Source organism: Heptranchias perlo, chromosome 22 (assembly GCF_035084215.1).
Source record: "Heptranchias perlo isolate sHepPer1 chromosome 22, sHepPer1.hap1, whole genome shotgun sequence".
Lineage (NCBI taxonomy): Eukaryota > Metazoa > Chordata > Chondrichthyes > Hexanchiformes > Hexanchidae > Heptranchias > Heptranchias perlo.
Genome location: NC_090346.1, coordinates 29,743,430 through 29,765,963, shown reverse-complemented (window position 1 = coordinate 29,765,963; position 22,534 = coordinate 29,743,430). Strand labels below are relative to the sequence as shown.

The 22,534-nt window shown below is 41.0% G+C and overlaps 1 protein-coding gene across 2 annotated transcripts; it reads left to right on the top strand.

Annotated features, from left to right (window-relative positions):
- The first annotated feature begins 3,286 nt into the window (after positions 1–3,286).
- On the top strand, positions 3,287–22,263 carry naa60 (N-alpha-acetyltransferase 60, NatF catalytic subunit). 2 transcript variants are annotated; one of them, XM_068003172.1, is made up of 7 exons: positions 3,287–3,451; positions 5,651–5,766; positions 6,175–6,292; positions 7,706–7,802; positions 11,359–11,593; positions 14,801–14,988; positions 20,296–22,263. In XM_068003172.1, the coding sequence occupies exons 2-6, from the start codon at positions 5,657–5,659 to the stop codon at positions 14,955–14,957; spliced, it is 717 nt and encodes a 238-aa protein (XP_067859273.1). In that variant the 5' UTR covers positions 3,287–3,451; positions 5,651–5,656; the 3' UTR covers positions 14,958–14,988; positions 20,296–22,263. The 2 variants fall into 2 exon arrangements, with proteins under 2 accessions (XP_067859273.1, XP_067859272.1); XM_068003171.1 differs by having other exon boundaries at positions 6,175–6,304.
- Positions 22,264–22,534: the final 271 nt, after the last annotated feature.

The window sequence follows — 22,534 nt, the reverse complement described above, 5'->3', positions numbered from 1 at the left end:
GGAAAAGAGAAAGTCTTGCTACATATACAAGTGAACAAATTTGCATTTATATAGCCCCTTTCAAATCTTTGAGATGTCTCAAGGTGCTTTATAGCCAATGAATTATTTCTGAAGTGCATCACTGTTGTTATGCAGACAAATGCAGCAGTCAATTTGCGCACAGCATGGTCCCAAAAACAGTAAATGAGATTAAGGACCAGTTAATCTGTGTTTGGTGGTACTGGTTGCAGGAAAATGTTGGGTAGGAGAACTCTCTGCTCTTCTTTGAATAGTGCCATGATATCTTTTATATCTACCTCTCAGAACTGCACTGAAGTACCAGCCTATTGTATGTGCTCAAATCATGGAGTGGGACTTATACCCACAATCTTGTGCATCATAGGCAAGAGTGCCAACTGAGCCAAACTATATATAGTGCAAAAGCAAAATACTACAGATGCTGGAAATCTGAAACAAAAGCAGAATATGCTGGAAATAATCAGCAGGTCTGGCAGCATCTGTGGAGAGAGAAACAGAGTTAGTGTTTCAGGTCAATGACCTTTCGTCAGAAAGTGCAGATGGCTAATGTCACTATCACATATATGCCAACCATCTGCGTTTTACACTGATAACATTTGCTGACAAAACTTAGCACCAGGCACCCCTCTGCCGCTAGTCCCACTTCTCTTGAGTCTGATAGGTAATGCACTGTGCACGTCCCGCTCCTCGGGGTGGAATTTCCTGTGGGGGTGTAATCGAAAAGTTAGATCTGAAATTACGCCCATTCATGCACCCATTTTGCCGATGTCTATTTATACCCAGATTTCCTGCCAATCTCATTGACATTTATGTAAAAATGGGCATAAACCAGCAGAAATCAGCATATTATCCACCTGTGTTCTAATTGGGTAATGGTAATAAAACACCAGAAAAAATGACTATTTGCACAGTGTTCAGTTCCATTCGCAACCCCTCAAATAATGAAGCATGCAGCAAGACCTGGACAACATCCAGGCTTGGGCTCATAAGTGGCAAGTAACATTTGCGCCAGACAAGTGCCAGGCAATGACCATCTCCAACAAGAGAGATTCTAACCACTTCCCCTTGACATTCAACGGCATTACCATTGCAGAATCCCCCACCATCAATATCCTGGGGGTCACCATTGACCAGAAACTTAACTGGACCAGCCATATAAATACTGTGGCTACAAGAGCAGGTCAAAGGCTGGGTATTCTGCGGCAAGTGACTCACCTCCTGACTCCCCAAAGCCTTTCCACCATCTACAAGGCACAAGTCAGGAGTGTGATGGAATACTCTCCACTTGCCTGGATGAGTGCAGCTCCAACAACACTCAAGAAGCTCAACACCATCCAGGACAAAGCAGCCCGCTTGATTGGCACCCCATCCACCACGCTAAACATTCACTCCCTTCACCACCGGTGCACTGTGGCTGCAGTGTGTACCATCCACAGGATGCACTGCAGCTATTCGCCAAGGCTTCTTCGACAGCACCTCCCAAACCCACGACCTCTACCACCTAGAAGAACAAGAGTAGCAGGTACATGGGAACAACACCACCTGCACGTTCCCCTCCAAGTCACACATCATCCCGACTTGGAAATATATCGCCATTCCTTCATCATCGCTGGGTCAAAATCCTGGAACTCCCTTCCAAATAGCACTGTGGGAGAACCTTCACCACACGGACTGCAGCGGTTCAAGAAGGCGGCTCACCACCACCTTCTCAAGGGCAATTAGGGATGGGCAATAAATACTGGCCTCGCCAGCGACGCCCACATCCTATGAACGAATAACAAAAAAATAATCGGCCCAAGAGAAACGCTGAACTCACACAATATATTCCTTGCTTAAGTATGAAAATTAAAGTTTCAAACTGTTAACTAGCCTTCATGCGCATTAGGCACAGCATTTTTTGGAACATGCAATCATGGAAGTTTTTCGATTTTTATTGTGATGCATTGATGCTATGAAAAACCATTAAAATAAACAGAAAATACTGTACAGGTCTCAATGAGAATAAATAATAAAATTAATGTTCAAAAAATGGTAATAAAACACCAGAAAAAATGACTATTTCATGCTGTGCCTTAACTTCTGGGCTTAATTTTACACCTATTTGGAACCAGTGTAATTGCAGAAAATTTGCATGTAAGGCTCTAGCCTGGGAGTGGAGCCATTATAATAAGCCAAAATGCATTTGGGCACAGGGATCGATAGACAGACGTGAAAGAGCGAAGAAATTTGAGCGTAATGTAATACATGTGTAACACACTTGTACTCAAGTTTCCTCAATCTTTTACGTTGGGTAATTGCTTTATGCTCTGATTATACGTGTCTCTGGGCAGAAATTACACACCCTCCTCTCATTACCCTCCCAGTGTTAATGATTAGGATTGCCACTTCTGTAGCTGGAAACTCCCAGTTGCACTTCACAGAGGTGGAAATTCTGGCCAATAATGCTGGGAGCATTTTGAAATGAGTTGGATTTACCCACTGGCCTTAGGTAGCAATGAGTGGTGGTAGGGAATGGTTGACAAGGCCAGGGGAGGAAATGGACGACATCAGAAATGGGGACCCCAGTAGCAGCCTACTCCTAGGTCCACTTTGGATTTATTTATTTCATCGGCTTAAAAAAGAAAATTATGGTTGAAAGTTGCTGTTAATTTATGGGAATAGTCACTTCCTTTTGGGTAATGTATGTTAGAAATCGTAGGCTGAGGCACTGTACAAACAAAACAAATGCAGTTTTATTTGTTAAACCAGTTTACACCCAAGTCAAGCACAATTTGGGATATTCGCAATCCGAGAATCATGAAATTTACAGCACAGGAGGAGGCCATTCGGCCCATCGTGTCTGTGCCGGCCACAAGAGAGCTATCCAGCCTAATCCCACTATCCAGCTCTTGGTCCATAGCCTTGCAGGTTACGGCACTTCAAGTGCATATCCAAGCACCTTTTAAATGCGAAGAGGGTTTCTGCCTCTAACACCCTTTCAGTCAGTGAGTTCCAGACCCCCTACCACCCTCTGGCTGAAAAAAATTTTCCTCAGCTCCCCTTCTACCAATGACTTTAAATCTATGCCTGCTGGTTATTGACCCCTCTGACCCCTACTATTTTTTTTATCCACAGGAAAACACACCTCTGTAATTGCACTCACACACACACACACACATCAAGTCCAATATTATTAAACTTGTGAGTTGAACCTGTGAACGAATGGGACAGTCAGTATGTGATGTAAATCTGTTCGCCTCAGTGAAATCTCGCGAGAGCTCCGCGAGAACGGAAGTGGGGACTGGAGCGGTCGGGAGTCGGTTGACGGTGTTTGTGACCCACTTGTTTATGGTAACTAGAATGACCGCGCTCGCCAACCGACTGTCCTGACTCCACTGCCCAGCCAGCCAGCGCTACATTCGGCTTTTTCCGCACGTTCGTAGTGGAACCGAGGGTAAGCGATCCGTGTGTAAAAGTTAGGGGTTTTGACGCTTGGGAGCCGGTGTCTGAATAACGCCAGCGCCAGGCTTTGCAGTCAACGCCAGCTGGGAGGCCAGTGACGGCGTTCAACCGGCTACGGGGGGGGGGGGGGGGGGAGGGGGGGGGGGGGAGGGAGGGGGCGTGCGCTGAGCGGAGATTGACGTAGGGCGCGGCCACTCAGAGGTGGCGAATCGTCCACCTGTGTTCTAATTGGGTAATGAGGGACCAATCGAAATCCGTGGGGCGGGAGGACTGTTGGGCATGGCTGAAGTCATAAAAAGCAACAGTTACTGATTGACTGACCGACCGACCGACTGACTGTTTTGCTTCCACTTGTTTTGGGTGTTGACATTTTTATGTAATTGATTGCTGGATCGATCGATTGGTTGGATTTCGAGTGTTAATGCCAGTATTTGTACAGAAGCTTTTCTATAGTTTGCATTTCTGAATATGAAACTGATCCGCTAGACGTGTGAAATTGGAGGGACGTTGTGGAACAGTATTTTTCAACAACTCAATCCGTTTCGGTTGATTATAATGGGGGGGGGGCACAGTTCGAATGAGGGGGTATGTTCCTTAGCGCACGCATGCGGATCGGGAAACCTTACTGATCCGTAGGAAAGAATGTGCAACAGTGTCTCTACCCGGTAATCAGCCGTAAAATGATCTATTTGTTCTATAGTATCTGTTGTACTGTAGAAAGTGTCGTGCTGGTGGTGTCTTCTAACTGGTTAGAATGGAACACGTTACATGTTTTTGTGTGAATGAGTGAAGTCGAGATGGTAGTGATGCAGCCAGTAACCCCAATTCTCTAACGCAGTTTGTTTCATGTACTCAGTTTGTTGTAGTGCGCTGTGATGGGGGTATGGCAGATGAACTCTCAATGTGCTTTCTTCACCCTTCCTCACGGATGCTGTGGTCGATCGGGGAAATATGTGGGCGGTTCCTGTAAAATTCTTACGTAGTGCCCTACCAACTTCACGGCAAAATTGTACCCTTTGTCACACACTTTGCAGTTGTGACTTAGCTGTCATTAACCAACTGGAAGTTTCCTCTGCAGCTCCATTGTGCTCTGTCTTACTTTTTGGGGGTGGGGGTGAGGGTAAGTAAGGGCCCCTCTTCACCTGCAATAATATCTACTGGCTTCAGAGGTACCACTCCCACACACACCCCAAATGAATAAGTGAGCAGTAGTGCTAGTTAAAAACTGCTAGTGCTGATTGGGAAATTTACCACTGTGAGTGATAGCTAGTCCAGTAACATAACCACTACACTATGAATCAATATACATGAACAGTAGAATTCAAAGGGCGGTTAAGAGTCAATCACGTTGGTGTGGGACTGGACTTGCGTGTAGGCCAGGCTGGGTAAGGACGGCAGGTTTCCCTCCCTAAAGGACATTACTGAATAGTTTGGTTTTTATGACGATCCAATAGCTTTTTTACTGCTACCAGATTTTTAAAAAAACTGAATCCAGATTTTCATTCTGCCATGGTGGGATTTGAACTCACATGCTTTAGACTATTAGTCCAGGCCCCTGGATCATTCATCCAGTAACATAACCACTACACTATAAATCTTTTCCGTATAAATATAAATGAAGAATAAAACTTAGTGCAAAGAATTTTTGGTTGGAGGGCAGAAGCTGTGGACAATGCAAGTTATACTAGAGGTTAATGTGCATCACAAAAGAAGTTGCTAAATGTGTGTGAATATTATATTAGAATGTTTTAAAGTCTGATTATTTAAATTGGAAAGAAAGGCTGGGGTGTATTCAAAATTTATTCTCCACACCCTCTCCCAAAATACATATAACATTATTTACTATCTTCTAGGAAATATCTTTCATTTAAAAAGTTATTTTAACCTCATAGAGACTTGCATTTTGCCTCTTCATCTCTTTCCAGAGTTAGTCTGGTGATAGTGGCTACAAGCATTGGCCCTTGTGCACCAGGAGTGGTTCCATTGACTTCACTGAGTCTTGGTAATTTAGACTGGCCTCTGGACTAATCTGGAACCGAATCAGTCAGGGAAATGTTACCACCTAAGTACCACTGCATCCTGGCCTTTCTGAAAGGGAAGATTTTGGATTGCTGTCTTGGCCTTTCAACAACTATATTCTGGTTATTACAGTAATTACAGTGTGTTACGGGGAGTTTGTATTCCTTTTCAGCTGTGAATGACAGACATCGTGTCCTCCACTGTACTTAGTGAAATACAACTTCGCTTACTCTGTCATGATGACATAGATACAGTGAAGCAGCTCTGTGGTGACTGGTTCCCAATAGAGTAAGTATTACTAGTATTTAATTTTCTTTCCTCCCTCTCCGTTCTTCAGAGTGAGGTTTGTGGCCTTCTCTGACTACATGTTTTATGGAATAGCGCACTTATTGCATACAGATATTTTCCCCTCTGTTGATCCTAAGAAAAGCATTGGTCTGTTCTGGTTGCAGTCTAACAGACAAGATTTAAGTTCAAGCCTTGTTTCAGGATAAACTCGTTTTATGATGAAGCTGGATTGGGTCTGATTACAAATCATGAATTTAAAAGTGGTATGGAAATGTCAGCAGAATAATTGCAATAGAGAAATTAACCTGTATTGGTGCTGGTTTTGTGTTACAATTACAATATCAGCATAATGAACTATTTGATAGAACTTTTAGAACAAAGATTGATCTTGTCTTCTGCTTTGAACAGGTACCCAGATTCATGGTACCGGGACATCACTTCCAACAAGAAATTCTTTTCCTTGGCAGCCACGTATAAAGGTGGCATTGTGGGAATGATAGTGGCTGAAATAAAAAGTCGAGCAAAGGTACATAAAGAGGTATGTCTGCACAACACATTCCATAGATGGTTGTTCCACGTTCCATTTTAAATGCAAGACTGCTTGAGAGATTGTGTTTTTATTATAACAAAAATTGTTTACTGACAGAATGCAGTGCAGAATACATTTAACACAAGAATAATTTACTGTAAGTAAAAGTAAGTAGTGCAATGCATAGCCTCGTCTCATCTGTTAAAGATCCTTTCTTAGTTTAAAAAAAGTCCCATGACTATTAACTCACATTTGCATATTACAACAATGCTAAACAAACAAGAGGCAAATTATTTTCGTTTGAGGGGAACTACAAAATTTATGTATTGTATTAAATAATATAAATAGCAATAAAAGAGTTGAAGGTGCATCAATCCATTAACAAATTAAGGCAGCATACATGCATGGTTTAACGGTTTTTATTTGCAGTAAAGTTACTACAGTAATATATGTTGAAAATAAAAAAGTCTGCAGTGATTTCAAAACTTTAGAAACAATCCATGTTACAAAGCACTGTATGTCCCATTGGGTTATTTTCCCTACTTTATTTTTTTTGTTACCAAAGTAGCAAATTACAAAGACAGCAATAATTGATTTCTCTGTGTTTTAACATTGTTACTGGTACACTTTGAAGAACAACTGTGATGGCTCAGAGGGTAATTATACTGTATTGTGTGGCACTGAGCTATACAGAGCAGGAACCCCCAAGTTTGATTAGCTGATCTTAGCCAGGGCAGTAGAGGAAAAAAAGTCAGCAGCCTTTGCACTCTTGATTGTTACTCTGTAATTCCTGCTGGAAGTTCACATGTATCATTAGGTGAGGGCAGGATCAGGCTGAGTTGTTGTGATGAAATAGCTTGGTGACGCTTTCTGTCCAGATTCACAAAATGAAGAATGACCACTTGAGCAAGGTTCCACAGTTACTCGCTGGCTAAATTCATTAAGTCATTAGCAGAGCACGATTTTAGCTTCTAATGCATTGTACCACATGCTGTCATTGATTATGAAGTGAGAAGGTAGGCAAAAGGATGATTTTTACTTGGTCACTTGAACTTCTCCATTTCGATAAGAGACAAAATTTTAAAATAATAGAACCAATTTTAAAAATTCTAACTCTTTTTCCAAGAGCAAATCTGAGCAAAATTCGTAAATCTAAAAAAAACTGCAAACGCTGGAAATATGAAACAAAAACAGAAAATCCTGAAATACACAACAGGTCAGACAGCATCTGTAGAGATGGAGACTGATCTCAGTATTTACAACACTTTCTGTTTTTGTTTCTTAGCAAAACTCTTGTCTCACTAAAGATATTGAACAGTGTGTGATAAATTACTGACCAAGATTTAGTTCATCTTCATCAATAGTCTGCTACAATTGAATAATTTTCTCTCTTCCTATTGATGCCCACAGGATGGAGATATCCTGGCCACTAGTTTTCCTATAGAGACACAAGTTGCTTACATTTTAAGTCTAGGAGTTGTAAAAGAATTCAGAAAACATGGAATAGGTAAGACTATTCACTGTTCGCCATTTTATTTCTAGTGTAAGACATTGTTGAATATACTAGATTTATGAAGATCGAGACCACTGTTTGTACTTGACGGGTTTTAAGTAGGCCTGTCAGGATCATTGGCTGGTTGATGTCAAAGTTTGTGAACATTGGCAAGAAAATCAATTTGAAAAATACTAATTGTTTTAAATGTTTTGTTCCTTTCCATCTATCCCAAGGTATTAAGTTCATTAAAAATTAATATTAAAAGTAAGTGGCCATGTATGTTGTATTAATATATTAATTGTTGCAATACAATTATAAAAGACTCACTACTAAAATGACTTCTCCATTTGTTTGTGATTGCAAATAATAGCTAACATAATATCCCATCCACAGGAATTTGATTTGATTTTTAAAAAAATAATAAGCTGACAGAGTTCAGTTTGATTCTGCTTTGATGCATTGAACTGAAGTAAATGAAAACGAGATGGCAATGATGCAACCAATGACCCCAATTCTCTAACGCAGTTTGTTTCATGTACTCAGTTTGTTGTGGAACGCTCTGGTGGAAGTATGGCAGATGAACTCTCAATGTGCTTTTGTCACCCTGGGGTTTTGAAACTCCACCATGAGTGCTCTGGTCGACCAGGGAAAAATCCGTGGTGGGTTCTAGTAAAATTCTTCTGCAGTGCCTGACCAACTCTGCAGCAAAATCGTGCCTTTACTTGTCACACACTTTGCAGTTGTGACTTTGTTGTCATTAACCAGCTGGGAAGTTTCCTCTGCAGCTGCACTGTGCTTTGCCTTCTCATTTCTTTTTTTGGTGGGGTGGGGGAGGTACAAAGGCTCCTCTTCACCTGAAATAATATCTGCTTGCTACCTTCAGAAGTACCTCTCCGACACAAACACCCCAAATGAATAAATGAGCAGTAGTGCTAGTTAAGAACCGCTAGTGCTGATTGGGAACAAGCTTTACAACTCACTGTAAGTGATAGCTTTTAACATAAAGGACAGACATTGAAGAAAGAGGGGAAAGTAAGCAGGAGTTCAGCAATTTAGTATGGGGTACAATACATTGGTGTGCCAACCTGCTGCACCACTAAGTAGTAGCATATGGTTGCATTACATGATTCTCAGCAAACAAACTACTAACCTTAACTGTTTATAGATCATTCAACGGAGTCATGAGAATCAGGTCACCAGATTGTCCCCTCGACCATGGAGGAAAGGGGGGAAAACAATGTAACTTTTTTTGTGATCCACTTTGTCAAATTGATTTTTCAGCAAAGTTAACCATTATTTTAATTCTTATTAAAGTTAACGATACCAATTTTAAAACTATTTTTACAAATGCGTTCTTCCATGCTCTGAACATTTAATATGAGCTGAGGGATAATAAGGCAGAGTGATGGCACTGAAAGCTGGAGCTTGTAGTGCCATGGATGTGGGGTCAAATCCTTTCACTCAGTTCCTGATTTGAGTGATAAGGTGCCAAGTGGAGGTAGCAGTGTCTCCCAGCAAGGGAAGGGAAAAATCAGGAGAGGTGCCTCTTTCTAAGACAACACAAGACTCCTTTCTGAATTAACTAAATAAGAGTAAACAAAGGGTATTGGCCAGTGGCAGGGGTTTTAATTGGATATCTATGACCAGTGAAGTACCTCGTGTATAAGTTACTGAATCTTCACGATACTGGTCACAATATTTAAATTTATTTTGATAAAAGGATTAAAAGTAGAGAGTCTAAGTTTACAGATGATAAGTTGTGTGAAAAAACAATATAGTTTGAGGAAGGGGATAAATTTCAGAGGCGTAATAATTTGGGCAAAGACTTTGGCATTCAACTCTGAAATACTAAAATAGCAAATAAAATTACAAAGTAATCGGAATTTCTTAAATAAAGTACACAGGAAAGAAAAAATCTGTTTAATAGTTGATGAAATGTTCTAGGTACCATCACAGTGTATGACAGCAGTTGCAAATGAAATTATGGGTATTTAAATAGATCTGTGTCCAAAGAAGTGACAATAACACTTTAAAGCTTTAGTGAGACCACAGCTGGTATATTTTGTACAATTGTGGTTAAGGGGTGAATTTCCATTTTAAAAACAGCGCCATTTTTTCCAGGGTTTCCGTGGCTCTTCCCCCAAAGTTACGGCGGACGAGTGAGAGAACCCCCATGGAAATTCACCCCCGTAGTACTTACGAAAAGACATAGAGGCAGTAGAAATGATTCAGAAAAACATATCAAAGATAACTTCAGGTTTTGTATTATCGAGCTCTGAAGAGTGGTTAGGTAAGCTGAATCTATTCCCGTTATTTGAGGAAGAAGACTTAAAGGGAGGGCATGATTCATACATTTAAAATAATGGGGAGTATAATGAGGATGTATTTTGTGCAAAACCAAGAGAAAGAACTAGTGAATATGATTGTAATAAGTTGCTCTATAAACTTAAGAAGTAACTTCAAGATTAACATATTTGGCGCATGTAGAAGACTAAGTGCAGTAGATGCTAATTCTGTCAAGGCATTCAAAAGTGTATTCAGTTAACTTCCGATTCAGTATTTTGAAAAATAATCAGATTCCAACAAGACCTTGGTGACAGAAAAAGCTCAAAAATGTTTTCCCCTTATTATGTTCTTGTGTTCCAGTTGAAATTGAAACCATTTATACATTTGCTTCTTGGGGTGATGGACCTCCAGATTTCTCTCATTGTGGGGAATCATCTGATCTCTGTTGTGCTCCCCTTACACAGTGGTTGAGATTGGGGAATTACAGGTGCTAAATTGTGCCCGATCATTTTATGGCACAGCAAGTTGAGCCTTGTAACATGAGTTTTTAGTTTTAAGATAATGAAAAATGAGCCAGCAAGGCTACCTTGAAATGAAGGGAAAGATCCTACAGTCTGGTTTAACTAAAATCAGTTCTTTTCTATAGTGGACTGCTGAAAAGAAATACCCACAGTTCCTAGTAGTAGGCTAAAAGTGCAATACCTAAGGCCTGAGAAATAGGGGCCTCTTATCTAAGGAACAGTGTATGCTATGGGGATGAGTAAATGTAAAGTAGGAGAAGAAAATTCAAGTAAAATTCAAAGGGAATGTGGTTTACTTTGTTTCCATGTGTGGCACATTTAAAATGCACAATTAGCAACTCTGGTATTATTCCGGTTATGAGTTGGTGCTTTCAATAGGTCTAGAGATGAATCCATAGATGCCCATGTTGGGAGATTTTAGTACTAGCTGGGTACCACCGTGTACTTATCCAGTATTAATATTTTCATGTATGTGAAATAATAAACGCACTGACAGTACACAGGCCAGCATAATAGCTTGTGTCACCAAAGCAGTTTGGTGAGCCTCCATGGGAAAGAAAAAGTTTGTTGAATTGAGATACCTCTTAAAAAGTAGGGCATCTTGCTTTTGTTTTTACTTTATTTAGAGCTAGTGGAGGGGTTACTTGGTACTGTATGTACTCCCCCTAGATTTTCCTTCTTTAAATGAGTTTTTGCTTTGTATATATTAAAATGTAAAATCTTGAAACGTGTTTTAATGATTTCACCTTTTTATTTTCAAGGTTCATTATTACTTGAAAGTCTGAAGGATCACATATCAACTACTGCTCAAGATCATTGCAAAGCAATCTATTTGCATGTCCTTACTACCAATAGTACTGCCATCCATTTTTATGAAAATAGGGACTTTAAACAACATCACTACCTGCCCTATTATTACTCTATACGTGGTGTTTTAAAGGATGGCTTTACATATGTTCTTTATATCAACGGGGGACATCCTCCTTGGACAATCTTATATCCTTTAAACAGAATTAATTTCCTTAACCGAAAACAATCTATTTTGTTCTGTATTTAATTACAAAAGTTTTTAATGGCAATTGTTGAACAAGTTATAGGTCTCAAGTTTTAAAACATTATAATTCTACAGAAAAACATTTGATTATCTACTTAAAAATGTTTTTAAATTGTCGTGTTTAAGGGTTATACATTATTTTTAGTCTCTCCTTTTTTGTTTTCTCTTCATTTCAGTGTTTAAAAATATTCATGCATTACTAACTGCAAATCCCTGAGCTTGAAACATACCATAATTGAGGTGATTGTCACCAATAAGTCAGTATTCATGCCAGAGACTTTAGTTGACCAAAAACAAACAACTCAAAAGGCAGATGCGTTAGATGTCATTAGTAGGGAGAAGGAAATAATTTAGAAGTTTACCTCAAGGAATCTGGAGATAAATGGGTGAGAACCTAGGATCTTTCCAGATCTGTCTGGAAAGCAGTAATAACTAACATGAACCCTGAGAGCTGGGTTTGAATATATAACTGTGAAAGTCTGAAAGATTACGAGGCCAACAGGTGAGATCCAAAGAGAGAATATTTTACATTTGGAGATAATTAATTTATTTATTTAGATGAATAAATGAAAGTGTCAAGGACTAGTTTCAAAGGCCCAGATTTAAGAATCTGTTCCTCCCATATGCCTGACATTTAATCCAGTAACAGATGAAACTGGATGAAAAATCTTGTCCTCTGCTTTGGTAAGTAAGTTGTGTCTTCAGGGAAGGTGAAGAAAAAGCTGAATGACAAACTGAAGAATGTGTGGGGGATAGCCGAGCCACTCTAGTGTTAATGAACTAGAGCTTCCTGGTCTTGATAATTATTCCAGATATTTGTGGGAATGGGTTAGGGAATATTAAGATTTTCTTTGTGTATTAGGTAGAGGGAGTCTCGAGCAGAAAACTTTGTTTTCTTTCAGTTGCCTCTCCATAAACGTCTTTGCATTCAACCTTCTGAAGATAGTCTGGGCGACCACTGAATGGGGATTTCATTCACAATGATGACCTTGATGTGTTTGTCATGTTCAACTTTGGGGAAAAAGGCTATTTTACACACACACTTTTTCTTTAAGAAGTGTGTGGTTCAGTTCTTAAAAATAATAATAAAAACTTTAAGCAACTTGTCACATTCAGGATTTATGACTTGCCATAGGGGAACCTTAGTATAATATGTTAAAAATGCTACTTTTGAGCTAAACTTAGCTTTCAAGGGTCAAATTCACAGGGCAGCAGGGCTGAGTGATGTAGATTTGATTCTGAATCAGGTTGCTGGAGGCAATGAAAGATAATTTAACATTCTAGTTGACGCTGGAGTTCGGCTTTTAAAAATAGATGGCTGCAAGGGCAACCCAGTTTTGTAAAACAAAGCAGCGAGAATCTTTGTTGAAGTAAAGAGATTGAAAATGCTGGAGGATAGTTAGACGTGTTGTTTAAGCTAAGTCCAAGTCATATCTATTGATAGTTGTCAGCCGTGACTCAGTGGGTAGCACTTTCACCTGAATCAGAAGTTTGTGGGTTCAAGTTCCACTCCAGAGACTTGACCACAAAATCTAGGCTGGCACTCCAGTGCAGTACTGAGGGAGTGCTGCACTGTCGGAGGTGCCGCCTTTCAGATGAGACGTTAAACTGAGATCCCACCTGCCCCCTCGTGAACGTGACAGATCCCATGGCACTATTTCGAAGAAGAGGATGGGAGCTCAGTAAAGGTCAGTCAGGATAGGTGAGCAGGACTTGGTGTGAGGTAGGAAGCAGGTCGCAGAGTTTTGGCCATCTAATAATAATAGATTGTCAACAATTTTTTAGGTAATTGGCAAAAGAACCAAAGATGATGCGAGGAAAAACTTTTTTAAGCAGCAAGTGGTTATGATCAAGGATGTGCTGCGTGAAAGGGTGGAATCGTGGCTTTCAAAAAGGATAAATACTTGAAGGGAAAAATTTGCAGGGCTATGGGGGAATGGGACTAACTGGATTGCTCTTACAAAAATCCAGCACAGGATCGATGGGCCAAATGGCCGCCTCCTGTGCTGTAACCATTCTATGGTATGAGGAAGCATGGCGTATTCTTTGTTTTGTATCATTACCCTAAGATAAGTTGTACTGATTGAACTAAATGAATCTCATTATAACTGTTGCTCTGTACGTTCACTCGCTGTGAAATAAAGCAGCTTAACAGTTTGTATCAAGCTCTACTCACTTGGTCTGCCTCCGAAGAGATTGGAGAAACACGTGTTAAAGACATGACACTTCAATTCAGGTCAAAAGAGGGTATTGTTAAACCTCCAGATTATGATATATATATATATGTGTGTGTATATATGTATATGTGTATATATATGTCGACTCACATTTTTAAAAAATAAGATTCTCAGACCAAGTTATAGTATGTCGCAAATTAATTGTACAAGAAAATGAGTAATGAAAGGGTTCTTGAAGTAGTACTTTGGGAGTCAAAGGGAAGTTGTTACTGGCAAAGTTTGATGGTAGAGGCAAGAAAAGGAGAGCAAAACTAGAAGATATGATGGACTGGGCATCACATAAAAGCCTGATACAATCCATAGAGACAAGAAAGTATGACATGCACTGATTGCCAGCCTCCAGCATGAAGGAGGCACATAGCAAGAGAAATATTAAGCTTGGTGTAAAACAATAGTTTTCAAATTTTTTTGAGGAACTCCTTTCAGATAGACACATTCTTGAGTGTCCCCTGCCCTAACTTCCAAAGGACTGTGCCAGCTACACAAAGGAGAACTCTGCCAACATCGCAAAAAATGATTTTTATTGCTATGTACAGCAACAGAAAGAATGTGTTAATAGGTCAACAAATATAGAAATCAGATGGCAAATGGACAGAAATTTGATGACTATTTATTAACACTTACTAAAAACATTTTTAGTAGCAGAATTGATTTGAAGCCTGGTCAAGGAACCATTAGCTTCCAAATTAGCTGTTGTTTCTCCAACTCCTAAAAGTTGGCTACACTGGAGCATCTGGGACCAGGTTACCTGCATACATTCTGACTTGGTGTAACAGCAATGCTGATCTCAGCTATATTATAGGATGATTAAGATACTCGCTTGTTCTGTTTTGCATTATTGTATGTCTAAATTAGTTTAGTCTAAATCCATATTGTGCAAAAATTGTATTATAATCCTTGACATCCTTTCACTGACTATATTCATCATATTGGCTCAACTCTGGTGAATCTGAGGCCTTGCTCCATCCCCCAGCGAATATACCGTCAGGCACAGAACCTTATCCGCAGTTTTTTACCCTGGCCTGGCATTTCAGCAAAAAGTGGTATAGAATACAGCAGAGCAATGTGATCATTTTTTTTGAAGCAAACAATTTGAAAAGGTGAGCAGTTTAAATCCTTATTTTCTGTTACAACTTTGAAATCCAACCTTATTGAATAGCTTTGTTAAATTAGTTAATGATCTTGGTGCTATATTTCAGGCAAAACCTTTTGAAAATGAAGTTTTGTGTGCTGTTAATTGCTGGTTATTTTTGCTTCTTGCTGATGTGGCTCTTTTATTGTGTGTGCATTTGGGATATTTTTGCTTCTGAAAATTGGTGAGATTGCATATCACAATTTGCCCTATTTTCCATTTGGCCCAATAATTTATACCTTTTTTTCTTTACTTTGGGATTTTTATTTTTGTGCCTTTCTGTTTTACTTGAGCCTGTGTGTTGGATGACTTTCGACCTGGCCTTGGGTTCCCTATGATATTTAATTGAAAGCAAATTATTTTCATGTGTGTTTTTGGTGAGTTTTTTTTATTCGTTCATGGGATGTGGGCGTCACTGGCAAGGCCAGCATTTATTGCCTTTGAGAAGGTGGTGGTGAGCTGCCTTCTTGAACTGCTGCAGTCCGTGTGGTGAAGGTTCTCCCACAGTGCTGTTAGGGAGTTTCAGGATTTTGACCCAGCGACGATGAAGGAACGGCGATATATTTCCAAGTCGGGATGGTGTGTGACTTGGAGGGGAACGTGCAGGTGGTGGTGTTCCCGTGTGCCTGCTGCCCTTGTCCTTCTAGGTGGTAGAGGTCGCAGGTTTGGGAGGTGCTGTCAAAGAAGCCTTGGCGAGTTGCTGCAGTGCATCCTGCAGCCACAGTGTGCCAGTGGTGAAGGGAGTGAATGTTTAGTGTGGTGGATGGGGTGCCAATCAAGCGGGCTGCTTTGTCCTGGATGGTGTCGAGCTTCTTGAGTGTTGTTGGAGCTGCACTCATCCAGGCAAGTGGACAGTATTCCATCACACTCCTGACTTGTGCCTTGTAGATGGTGGAAAGGCTTTGGGGAGTCAGGAGGTGAGTCACTCGCCACAGAATACCCAGCCTCTGACCTGCTCTTGTAGCCACTGTATTTATGTGGCTGGTTCAGTTAAATTTCTGGTCAATGGTGACCCCCAGGATGTTGATGGTGGGGGATTCACGATGGTAATGCCGTTGAATGTCAAGGGGAGGTGGTTAGACTCTCTCTTATTGGTGATGGTCATTGCCTGGCACTTGTCTGGCGCGAATGTTACTTGCCACTTATGAGTGTGGTATAGTTATTTTAATGGTCTTGAGAAATACAAATTTTTAGAATTTTGCAGTTTGGGTTTCTGCATTCGCATTTTGGAAGTGTATGTATGATTTTTTTTTTGCATATTAGGTGTTATATTGTATACCTGTAAGAAAGCACAGTGCTAGGATGTTTGACTTGTCAACTGAGAGACCTGAGTTTGAATCCAGGTCTGATTGTTGTTATGTTCTGGATTAGCTTAGACTATCAAATTAGCTGAACTTGACCAAATTACATGGGAAGAGAGGAAAACCTATGTGGGAGAGATCATTAATTCCATCACTCAAATATCCCTCGTAATTCAACTCCTTTGCTGTTTTTGACTTTGGGATAATACTTGATTACTCTTTCTTGTGCTATCAATTATTTTTCCTGTTGTCATCTTCAGATTATTTTCCTATAGTTTATCTGCATCAGTCATTTGTATCCTGCTTTCTTTCTGCTGGCATTGATAACATTGCCTGAACAGACTTGTAGTTTTGTACATCAGAATCCTGATGCACAGTTTTGAATGTAACGGACTATGTATGTGAATGGCTTTTCTTAAGAGTTGGGAATGATTAGTGGCAACTTGGAAGCATCTGCAATTGCAAAACACATTGGGCTCGATTTTAGCGTCGGGTTTCCTGCGGGTTTCCAGCGGGGGGGCCCCGAAAATCCCGATATCCAGTCACGTGACCGGATCGCGCCGAGATCCCGGCCACTTCCGGGTGCCCCGCTGGTGGGAATCCCGCAAGCAATTAAAGCCAGCGGGGTTCCACTTGAGTGTACTTACCTTGCTTGTTGAGGTCATTAAATGAGCTGAAGCAGCTGTCAAAACAGGAAGTGTGGGATTTTAGCTTCAAGGCAGTGAGTTTCACACACTGGGGGAAACAGTCTCCCTTCAACCGGTCGTGTTCCAGCCAGCAGCCTGTGGCAGCTGCCAAGGTGGGAGAGCCCTCACCCACGCAGGAGGCCACCGCGTCACGTAGGGCAACCCCTGCCCTTCACCACCCCCCGCCAAGCCAGAGGACAGACCGACGTGAAACCGCAGCCCCAGTGCGAGGAACCACCTACCTACCCTGCACAACCCCTCAGACCAACACCTGCCAGATGGGTGGTGCGTTGACATCCTCGGAGGACGAACAGCATGACCAGCCCCAGCAGCCTCGCAGTCCACGCCGTCCGCCTCGGAGACGTGGAGCCCCCTAACACGGTCCTGTGGCACACCCACCTGCACAGCAGGAGGGAGGGCAACCGCAGAGAGAGACGCGTCGCAGAGGGCACTACCCTCGCCACAGGGTCCACAGACCGAGGCGCAGCTCCCCGGACCTCTCCGAGCAGCAGTGCACACGGAGGCGCAGATTCACTCGACATGTAGTCGTGGACATCTGCAGCCTCTTTCATGCCGAGCTGCTCCTGGCTGGCCCCAGCACCATCTGCTTACCTGTCGCTGCCAAAGTCACCACTGCCCTCCACAACTTCTCCTCCGCATCCTTCCAGGGTGCAGCCGGGTACACCGCCGATGTCTCTCAGTCGTCTGCGTGGAAGAGCCCTGCAAATACACCTGCACCTACTCTGCAGTAACACAATGGGTGGCATCAGTGGTGGCTCCTCATAGTGATACCCAGGAGCGGGCATTATTGCACACAACAGACAGGATTCGGGGAGACATGGTAGTGGTGGTGCCAATATAATGTATGATGTTTGTTGCTCCAAAATTCAATATAGGTAACACCCATGGCAAACCCTCAGACACCCTTGTGCATCCCCTTCATGCTCACGACACGTTTGCCGTACGCTGCCTACTGCACATATGCGATGCATGCCCTGTGGCTGCAGCACAGGTGGTGGCAGGTTGAGTGAGGCTGGCCGTGAGGGAGATGCACGAGAGAGTGAGTATGGGATAGAGCCATGAGATTGTATGAGGATTGGGTTGCGTGTTCGTGGCGGGGTGAGTAGGTGCAGGTAAGATGAGGATGAGGTTTGAGTGGGTATGAGGGGTGATGTGACAGAGTAGTGTTGGCGGTGCCGAAGGAGATGTGGGGTGGGGGCAGTGTTGTGGCAGACGGAGTGTAGGGGAAAGACTACGTGTTCTCACTGTGGCTGACCTACTGAGGTCATTGGAGCGCCTCCTGCACTGTTTGCAGGTGGGCGATATGTTGGTGGTGCAGGTGACCCCCTCTGCCACCTCGAGCCAGTCCTTGGTGGCAGAGGCAGGCCGCTTCCTCCCGCCCGCCGGGGGGAAGATCTCTGTCCTCCCCCCTCCTCCTCACCCCATCTGATGATACCTGGGGTGAGGCATCATTAAACTGGGAGCAGCCTTCCCCCTGGGCTGCTCCATGCTGTAATTTGTTCCATTGGTTGCAGCATCTGTCAGTGGAGGACTGCCCCTTTAACTAGAGAGCCTCCAGCTGACAGATCGTACTGCGCATGCGCAGCCCGCCTGACGCGCAGACCAGCAGCGCGGAGCCCGGAGGAGCAGGTAATTGAATCCCATTAGTGTGTTGCCTGCCACGATCGCGCGGGCAACCCACTAATTTCACCGGGCGCGTTGACCACGCTCCCGAAACCAAACCCGCCGGAAACCCGCAGGCCTGCTAAAATCAGGCCCATTGACTCAGAAATTGCTCGTGAAATAACGGTGAGGCTAACAGGACTCACCGTTATTTCAGGACAAATGGAAGAGCAAGTTCCGGAGAATGCACACGTGCAGTCAAATGTGGAAATCCGGAAATTGCTCTACCATTTGCCCTGCTCGTTTGAAAGCTTTGCATTAAAGTGATCGCGCCGGCTGAATGAATGGACCAGTGTGAACTGACTGCACTGCCCAGCTGGAAACAAACTAATCTCTTCATAAAGGTATGCTGGATTTTTTTAGGTCTGACATGGTAAGTATGGTAAGTATTAATGACTGCCAAACAACCTCTCTGGTACTGAAAATTAATTTTTAAAAATGTGGAGTCTCATTATTCCTGATAATTGTTGTTGGACATTTGGAAAAAAAGTGTTTTTATTGGTTTTTTTCACATTCTTTCTGTCTCTTTTATCTCTGTCTTTTAATCTAGCCCTCTCTTTATTTCACTTTCTCCAACTAATTTTATAGAGAATGTACTAATCTACCTGACACTTCCTGGTTCTTAGTCTGAATAGCTTGTGAAGGAAGCTTTCACTTCCTGGTTCTGACTGCGATGCTTGTCAATGATGCTTCCAACTGATTAGTTGAGGGGAGAGATAGATCCTTTCCTCGCTCTCACAGCTCAGAGAAGCCCGGGAATGATCACTGCACTTCTTGCAGGTCTCGATCAAAGCAAATTGGCACCCAGAAGCCCGTGAAAAGCTTGTGGGTGAGTGAGTTAGTTACTTACGAGTGGTGGGCGATGTCCTTTTGACGCTCTGTGCAATTTCCAGGCCAATGATATTTACATAATTTTACCTTAAATTTTCAACGTCCTAATACAGATTGAGTTGAATTTTTATGACAAGTAGATGTTGGGAAATCTCAAAGAATTTTGAGATTGTTAAGGAATGGGCATGTGCTGAATATTGTGGGGGGTTTTCTCTTTAAAGGTGATTGGGAAGATTATCCATTTACTAACAAAATTGAGGTTTTTTTTGAGATAAAACAAATTTGACTAGTTAAATCCTGAGGATTAGAATTTAGTCATTTAATTATATAGGCACACAAAAATTCAATACAGTTAAACTGGTATAACTTTCATTATGCAATGGAAATATTTTTCTTGCACTAGTTTTTCTACACCAATTTTCTCCGCTCTTTTGTACAGTGGGCAGCTGACATCATTCAGTACCACATCTAAGTGGCCAATATTAACATGTGCGCCTTGACCATGACAGTTAACAGACAATTTGACTGCAGTGGGCATCGTAGCCATGCAAGAAATTGCTGATTAGCGATCTGGAGAAGAAATCCTGGCCAATTTTTACCTCCCTAATCCAGGGTAGATGAAGCTAGTATAGCATCCCTACTGCTGCCCCAGCTAGTTGCTGACTAAATTGGAACCATTGGGAGAGCCTGAAAAAAAATATTGTAACGATTTACATTTATATTTTTCAGTATAATTTTATAATGTCACTGGCATGTATATTTTTTTCTTTGCAGCTACAAAATGGACAGTCTGCACTGAATATATTTGTATTTCTTCTGGACGTCTATATGCCAAGCAGGGAGGAGGGAATGCCATATTTCAAGAAGCTTAGAGGCACTCCCTCACTGATGCAATTCTGATTCTATATGGAATGTATTATAATACAGTGTTACCTATCTATCAGTTATTGGAGCAAGTGCACTGCGTCAAGATTCATCTGTTCCATTAATATGTCTGTTAATTACTTTTACACCTGGTAATTTGCTGCTATCTAGAAAACCACTGTATGTCTTATTTGTAATTGTATGTGGATTCTAAATGTAGATTTTTGTAATTTTTTTTGATTTTGTTTGAGTATTTCTGTTTTATTGTACGCCTTGAGTGTATGGCAGAGAATTCCATATTTGGATTTTACGGCATTCAGGTTTTAAAGTTGCTGGACTGGTTTATGCACGCACATCATTTTGTAGCCTTTACCCATTTTCATTCTTTAAGTTGGGCTTTGAAACTACGGGAAACAAAATCTACTTTTGTGATTGATAGACATTTTGGTTTTAAAAATGCCTGTTTTTAGTTGAAATATATAGTGGTGAAGTCTTCATGTATGCATGTTCTTCACTGAGCTGAATTGATTGTACTTGAGACAAGATTCACCTTTATGTACCCCTGGGGGGAAATATGCAGACAGTTCAGTCATCTTTTAAGCCACATGAATGACCCACTTGGGAAAACTAAAAGAGGTGATCAGTGATTCAAAAAAGGGAGGAAAAAAACGTCTAAGATAAATGATCTTGTCATTTTGGACCAATTGCTTGTGCCGCTATTCACCATTTTGTTGCGTCATGCTACATTTCTGTTCCTGGATTACAAACTTTAGCTTTCAGGTTTGGGTAAAGTCATATTTAGAAATTCAGAACATTTTCTATTTAAATTTGTCTTGAACTGTTTGATAACCAGACTTGAGTTTAGACCTGATTTTCCTTCCTAAAAATGAATTTACATTTTTTCTCGCTTTGCGGTGCATGAATTATGACATCAGACAATGTGTGGCTCCATATGTCAGACTAATAATCAAATGTGTAAATAATTACAATGTTTTTCATCAGTTTTTTCTATATGCCTGCTAATTACTGTAATGGTGTAATGTGTATGGTGTTGCATGTCACAGATGGGAATGCAGGTCATTATGAACTGCTAGAACTACTGTGAAAAGTGTTCCTATGTGAAGTGTCAATCTACATGAATTTCAGATTTTTTTTAGCTCCAATGATCTAGCTGTTTAAACATTTTTAACTTCATTCCATGATTCTGTTTCACTATTTTAAAAAAAATGCCTACACTGTTTCACACAATTTTTAAATAATTTTGACACCAACGACAATCAGTGTAAGACTTTTAAACAGTAATTGCACTTTAGATGTATAGTAAATGTTAATATATTTATGTCGTGGCATCCCTCTTATCTGGGCAGCAGTCTTGTCTTAATACACTTAGACTTCTGATCTGTTGTTGAGAACCAGTATTCATTGCTTATGAAATATGACACCAGGCTGTGCAAGCAATAGAACCATAGTTTGAAATGAAGATCAAATATGTTCAAAATTTCAATTTGACTACCGTAGGAGTTAAATATATCAACACTACTACTAAAGATTCCAATTAATGTAGCATCAGTTGGATTTTGCTTTGTTGTACTTTGGTTATTTGTGTTGTCCTTGCTAGAAATTCACAGCTCCTTTTTCTCATTTGTTGAACCACCAGTTGATTTCTGGACTCTTGTATTCATTTGATTTATGAAATGTATTTACCTGTTCATTGCAGAAAATGTTTTTAAATAGAATTATTAAGTTTTGTAAAACAAGAAGCAAAACTTCTGGATTCTTGTGTGGATTTATTTTTAAAAACAATTAGGATACATAAATTTACTGGTCACAGCACTGTAAGAAATCTTGCTCAATCTATTAAAAATGACATCAAAATCATTATTTGTTTCTTGTGTTTTGATTAGATTGTAAAAGCTTTGATATTTACATGATTAATGTGGGCAATGGGATGATGCAGAGAAGATGCACACCAGGGCTCAGTGCTTCACCAAAGAATAAACCAGCGTGCAAGTTACGCAGCCTAACACTCAGCTTATGATTTGGTACATTAGTAATCACAAACTATTCCTTTATGCTACATTAGTTTGTACTCTGTATTTTTTTAACATGATTTATTATTTATCTGTAATATATTTCAGTACAGAAAGAG

What these genes read in the sequence shown, in the direction of transcription:
- naa60 (XM_068003171.1), top strand. Translation starts at nt 5,657, where the DNA reads ATGACAGACATCGTGTCCTCCACTGTACTTAGTGAAATACAACTTCGC. An exon ending in GGTGACTGGTTCCCAATAGA is followed by an intron (nt 5,767 to 6,174) that starts GTAAGTATTACT and finishes TGCTTTGAACAG; the next exon opens with GTACCCAGATTCATGGTACC. An exon ending in ATTCAGAAAACATGGAATAG is followed by an intron (nt 7,803 to 11,358) that starts GTAAGACTATTC and finishes TTTATTTTCAAG; the next exon opens with GTTCATTATTACTTGAAAGT.